The 5,802-nt window shown below is 59.5% G+C and overlaps 3 protein-coding genes across 3 annotated transcripts; 2 read left to right on the forward strand and 1 right to left on the reverse strand.

Annotated features, from left to right (window-relative positions):
- Positions 1-702: 702 nt before the first annotated feature.
- Positions 703-1,900, reverse strand: K437DRAFT_230214 (putative succinyl-CoA synthetase alpha chain, gdp-forming; the record flags this gene model as incomplete). Its single annotated transcript, XM_013384326.1, has 2 exons — positions 703-1,545; positions 1,703-1,900. The coding sequence occupies 2 exons, from the start codon at positions 1,898-1,900 to the stop codon at positions 703-705; spliced, it is 1,041 nt and encodes a 346-aa protein (XP_013239780.1).
- Positions 1,901-1,957: 57 nt separating this feature from the next.
- K437DRAFT_78336 (uncharacterized protein) lies at positions 1,958-2,579 on the forward strand. Its single transcript, XM_013384327.1, has one exon. It carries the CDS (start codon positions 2,116-2,118, stop codon positions 2,509-2,511), a length of 396 nt encoding a protein of 131 aa, XP_013239781.1. The 5' UTR covers positions 1,958-2,115; the 3' UTR covers positions 2,512-2,579.
- A 442-nt stretch (positions 2,580-3,021) lies between these two features.
- K437DRAFT_260382 (citrate synthase-like protein) lies at positions 3,022-5,271 on the forward strand. Its single transcript, XM_013384328.1, has 7 exons — positions 3,022-3,374; positions 3,511-3,632; positions 3,736-3,879; positions 3,963-4,258; positions 4,335-4,480; positions 4,595-4,993; positions 5,078-5,271. The coding sequence occupies exons 1-7, from the start codon at positions 3,130-3,132 to the stop codon at positions 5,148-5,150; spliced, it is 1,425 nt and encodes a 474-aa protein (XP_013239782.1). The 5' UTR covers positions 3,022-3,129; the 3' UTR covers positions 5,151-5,271.
- Positions 5,272-5,802: the final 531 nt, after the last annotated feature.

Raw genomic sequence — 5,802 nt, forward strand, 5'->3', positions numbered from 1 at the left:
CGTATCACTTGCCGTCCTTCGTGTCGACCTCGGAGGCCCCTACGTCTCCACCGCACCAGCAGACTCAGCCACAACACCACGCCCCGCTACCGCACGCAACAAAGCAGCAGCCTTCCACGCCGCCAGTTCACCCACCCGCGGTGCCCCCTGCCCCTGTCTCTGTGCCACCAGCAGCAGTGGCCCCACTATCAGCAACCACGGCAATCAATGGCGCGCCGGCGCCTGTGTCTGCACCCAAATCCATGCCAGAGTCTCTGCCGCACCTGCTGAGCACGCGTGTGCAGAAGCTGGCCAAGTTTGCGGCGAGCGCGCTGGACTACGACGATCTCGACACCGCTCGCAAGCAACTGCGCGAGGCGCTGGACATCTGCGAGGGGCGTATCATTCAGTGATGAAGCGGTGGCCGAACCCACGCTTCGCGCCCATGGACTTGTGGGGTGAAAACGGATGCGTGCGATGCACGCGACCATTTTCGATACTGTGCCCCCCCTGTGCCCGAGAGCTGCTGGGTTTGTCTCCGTATTACAAGAATGCATGCACGATCATGCGGAGCCGCAAAGATTTCAACACAGCATGCCTGTGTGCCGGTGCTGTGGTCTGATTACCTGTTCCTTTAGGGATTTCTGTGCTACGTCTACATCTAGAAGGTAGAAGAGGGAGTCCTTGAAGCTTACACTTGGGAAAGCGGGGGACCGAAGAAATTTACGCGAGACCGGCTTCAACCATGGCCTGCTTCATGAGCGCCCCGATCTTGGCCGGGCTGTCCGCAACGATGGCGCCAGCCCTCTCGAGTGCGCGGACCTTGTCGTCGGCGCCGCCCTTGCCGCCGGCGATGATGGCGCCCGCGTGGCCCATCCTCCTGCCAGGCGGTGCAGTGCGGCCGGCGATAAAGGCGACGACAGGCTTGGGGTTCTTGCGTGTTTTGTTGTACTGCTCGAGGTACTCTGCTGCGTCCTCCTCCATGCTGCCGCCGATCTCGCCGATGAGGACGATGCCCTCGGACTTGTCGTCGTGCAGCAGCAGCTTGACGAGGTCGAGCGTCGTCGAGCCAGGGTACGGGTCGCCGCCGATGCCGACACAGATGCTCTGGCCGAGACCGACGTTGGTCGTCTGGTTGACCGCCTCGTAGGTGAGCGTACCGGAGCGGCTGACGATGCCGATCTTGCCGGGCGTGTGGATGTGGCCGGGCATGATGCCGATCTTGCAGCCCTCTGGGTTGATCACGCCGGGGCAGTTGGGGCCGATGAGCCTGCTTTTACTCTGGCTGCGCAGCGCGTGCGCGACGCGGATCTCGTCCGCCTGCGGGATACCCTCAGTGATGGCGACGATCAAGGGCACCTCGTTCTCGATCGCGTCGATGATCGCGTCCGCCGCGCTCGGTGGCGGAACGTACAGGACCGACGCGTGCGGCTTTGTCTCCGCAACTGCCTCGCGCACGGAGCCAAAGACGGGTAGGCCCAGGTGCTCTTGGCCGGCCTTTTTAGGTGACACGCCACCAACGAGCTTGGTGCCGTACTCGAGTGCCTGCTTGCAGTGGAACGTTCCCTGGGAGTGGCGTGTGCGTGTGCGATACAGACAAGAGAGTTCAGACCGATTTCTTCAACGCCAACGAGGACACGTGCTTCTCAATGGCTGCACTTTCCCTCCACCGCCTTCTGGTTCTGCTGCAAGACAAGAACAAGAAAAGAAGCGATGCACTTACCGTCTTACCGGTAAAGCCCTGGCAGATGACGCGCGAGTCCTTGTTGATGAGGATGTTCTTGATCGTGTCCTCATACGATGCACGTGCAACGGATGAGGAGCTGAGGCTGCATCGCTGCTGCACCAGCGTGTGTCCGGCTTGCGCGCTCGCGCCGAGACGGGCGGTGGATGTGGATAGCAGGGTTCTGAGTGAGGCCATGATTGCTAGCGGGGAAGTTTGTTTCTTCTTCTTCTTCTTCTTCTTCGTTTTTTCTCTCTGTTCTCCTCGGCTTGGCTTCGAGGACGTCAAGTGCGTACGCAGCGGTGCAGAGCGATGTTCTTCCACGATCTTACGGACCAGATGAAGCAAGCAGCGAGAGGCAGGGACGTTGCAGGAGCGGATCGGGACGGAGAGAATTACACGATGCAAGCTCGATGCTGCTCTGCTACATAAGACGCATAGCATTTATTGCCTGCACCGCGGAACGCCCTCTCCACTCTCTCTGCAGCCTGTGCGCGATCTCCTTCTGTCTCTCTGAGCCAGAGTCCATCGTCGCCCACCACCCACACCCACCCACAGCCCACATTGGCAACAGCTGCCCAGCAGGCCACAGGGAAGCGCATGCTGAACTAGGGTTGCAGACCCTTCCAATTCACTCCTTGGCCCCTCGGTCGGATCCGGGCGCAGGGGCCACCCGCCAGCGAGCAGCCGGTGCAACACTGAACACGCTGCTCTGCAACCTTGTTGTGAGCCGTTCCGCCCTTCCGGGGATTTCCGTGTGTACGCTTCTCCCGAGTTCTGCTCGACACCGGTTGAATCGAAACTGTTGAGCTGGAGAATCAAAATCAATCCCCCCCATCCCACTTGGTCAGACCGTGGCAGCTCGCAACCGGCAGCTAGTTCCAAGCTGAGGTGGGCTGGGCATAGTCTTTTTGCGCTTTATCTCTCTTCCTGTGACGTCGCCCTCAGAGAGAACATCCCCCTTCCACACCCTCCCAAACTGATACTGGTCGGCCGACCAACAGCACGGCGACGAGATAACGCGCTTGCTGCTTTTGCTTCTTGTGGTTGTGGTTGTGGTTTTGGTTGTGGTTGTGAGTTTGTAACCCGTGGCGGCTCGGCATTCAAAAGAACCAGTGGCCCGGGGCGCCGCCCAACGCGTGTGATCAATGTGCGAAGAGGCACTGCACCAGTCAGAGCGCGCTCGCGAATGTTCTCCGGCGCCACCCGTCGTCATTCAACCGATAGTGTGGCCAACCCACAAAGGCTTTTCTTCTTTTCATACGTTGCCATTTAGAGATGTTCTTCTATTCACGCAACCGTCGCTCCATCATCGTTCCCCCCATCCCACCCCCTCCCTCACCTTCATCACCCACCGCACACTCTTCTTGGGACGCTCTAGAGGCCCCGCCCCTATCCCACTTGTGTAACGTACGCAACCCCCCAAGATGATGTCCATCCAGCGCAACGCCCTGCGCACCGCCGTCCGCGCCGCCGCGCAGGCCCAGCAGCAGCCTGCCGCCTTGGCTGGCGTCCGGTACGCATCGACCAAGTCGCTCGTTGACGCCGTCGCCGAGGTCGTCCCCGAGAAGCAAGAGCAGCTCAAGCAGCTCAAGGCCAAGCACGCCGACTCGAGCTTGGGTGAGGTCAAGGTTAGCAACCTCCTCGGTGGTATGCGCGGATTGAAGATCATGTAAGTCTGCTTCCTCGCTTCAAAAGAGACCATGAGCTTCTTGGCGATCTCAAAGTACACTTCACTCACCTACGCTTTGGTCTTGACTCGCTATTCCCCACTCTTACCTCTGTGCCGCCTTGGCTCGTCTCGGCAGGCTCTGGGAGGGCTCAGTTCTCGACGCCGACACCGGTATCACCTTCCACGGCAAGAGCATTCCCGACTGCGAGAAGGAGCTACCCACCGCCAAGGACCTTGGCCAGGAGGGCAAGGAGATGCGTGAGTTTCAAATCGGAGAATCGTCATTATTGGCGTAGAGCTACGTGTACCTGCCCACCTCTTCGCTCTCTGCATCTGCTTACTTGTACTCCCACGCTCATAGTCCCCGAGGCTATGCTCTGGTTGCTCCTCACCGGCAAGGTTCCGTCTGTCGAGGAGACCAAGGGCCTTTCTCAGGAGCTCGCCGCGAAGGGTACGCTCCCGGCCTACGCCGAGAAGGTCATTGACAGCTTCCCCAAGTCGATGCGTGAGTGCTAGCATGAATGGGCGCATATAGCCTACGGCAGCGTTTCATCCCTTACGCCCACGCCGCGGCGCTCTCCCTTGCAGACCCAATGACCCAGTTCTCCGCCGCCGTTGCTGCGCTCAACCACGACAGTGCGTTTGCAGCGGGCTACAAGAAGGGCATGAAGAAGACCGAGTACTGGCAGCCAACGCTCGAGGACTCGATCTCGCTCATCGCTAAGCTCCCCGCTGTCGCGGCGCGCATCTACTACAACGTCTTTGGCCGCGGTGACGGCAAGCAGGCCATCGACAGCAGCAAGGACTGGATCGGCAACTACTCGCAGATGATCGGTTACGGCAACAGCGTCGGCATGACCGACTACCTGCGTCTTTACATTGCTGTGAGTGCTCTCTCCCCACCCTTTGCTGGCACAGACAAATTGTAGGCTGACCCGCTCCACTGTACGCCCCCACCAGATTCACGGAGACCACGAGGGCGGCAACGTTTCGGCGCACGCCACCCACCTCGTCGGCTCGGCGCTCTCCGACCCCTTCCTCTCTTACTCTGCTGGTCTACTCGGCCTTGCTGGTCCCCTGCATGGCCTTGCCAACCAGGAGGTTCTGTGCGTATAGCATCTGCTTTCTTTTCCGCTTGCGGCATTGGCGTGCATGCGGCGCGTTGGTTGACTCGTTTTTCCTTCTTCCTTTTTTCCCGTACTGCCCTCGCCCACCGGCAGTGGCTTCATGCAAGACATGCAAAAGAGCGTCTCGGAGAACCCGAGCAAGGAGCAGATCACCGACTACCTCTGGTCTGTGCTCAAGTCCGGCCGCGTCGTGCCAGGCTACGGCCACGCGGTGCTGCGTCAGCCGGACCCTCGCTTCACGGCGCTGCAGCGCTTCGCATCGCAGCGCCCTGAGCTGCAGAGCGCCTCGATCGTTCAGCTCGTCCAGAAGGTCTTTGAGGTCGCGCCCGGCGTGCTGACCGAGCACGGCAAGACCAAGAACCCCTTCCCGAACGTCGACGCCGCCAGTGGTTGCGTGCTGTATTCGTACGGCATGAGCGAGTTCTCGTACTACACTGTCGTCTTTGGCGTCTCGCGCGCCCTCGGCGCTCTGCCGCAACTCGTCTGGGACCGGTGAGCAAGCGTTTCCGCCACCATGGGCTCGTGATTGATTTTCTTGCTTTTTCGCTGACTCCAATTGCGTTCTTCCTTTCTCAGTGCACTCGGCATGCCCATCGAGCGGCCGAAGAGCATGTCCATCCAGGCTCTCAATGCTTTCCTCAGCAAGTAAGCAAGTGCAGCGAGAACCACGCGTCCGATCGGCTAGATTCCAAAAGTAGCATATAAATACACAAAAATGAGTTGGATGTGTACTTTTGCCACCCATTTTCTTCATCTTCCTTGTGCTTGTTAGACTGTCTGTCAATAGACAGCGCTACGTCGACTTTGTCGCCTTCTGGCAGCCTCGGGATGGGAAGCGTGGGGCACGAGTGAGGGGCTCGCTTGCTTGTCTGGGAGCTTCTTTAGGAGCGAGAGAGAGCGCGAAAGGCTGCGCGTGTGATCGCGTCAGCCTTGCAGCATGCACGAGCGCGGCTCAGGCAGGAGCAGATACAAGAAAGGGCATGTAGTGCGTATGTACTCCGTCTGCACGCCGCCACCGTTTGTAGAGGTATGTGGGTGATGCCGAGAAGGGCGCGAGCCAACGCTCTGCAAAGAGATGATTAGGCATCTCCCTGGGAATTCCAGGTATTATGCCGCAGGTGGCGAGGATGCGATCGAGCCTGCCAGCTTGAGCCGGTCCCCAATGGTCTGTCAAGAAGGCAGAAAATCGAGGGAGGAGCGAGCGACCCTTGTCAACAGGCTTCGCTAGCGTTTTCGTCCACCATTTGACAATCGTGTGCGAGGGAGCGTGACGGCATCTTTTAAAGTGAACAGACATGAAC

Source organism: Tilletiaria anomala (genome assembly GCF_000711695.1).
Source record: "Tilletiaria anomala UBC 951 chromosome Unknown K437scaffold_219, whole genome shotgun sequence".
Classification (NCBI taxonomy): Eukaryota; Fungi; Basidiomycota; class Exobasidiomycetes; order Georgefischeriales; family Tilletiariaceae; genus Tilletiaria; species Tilletiaria anomala.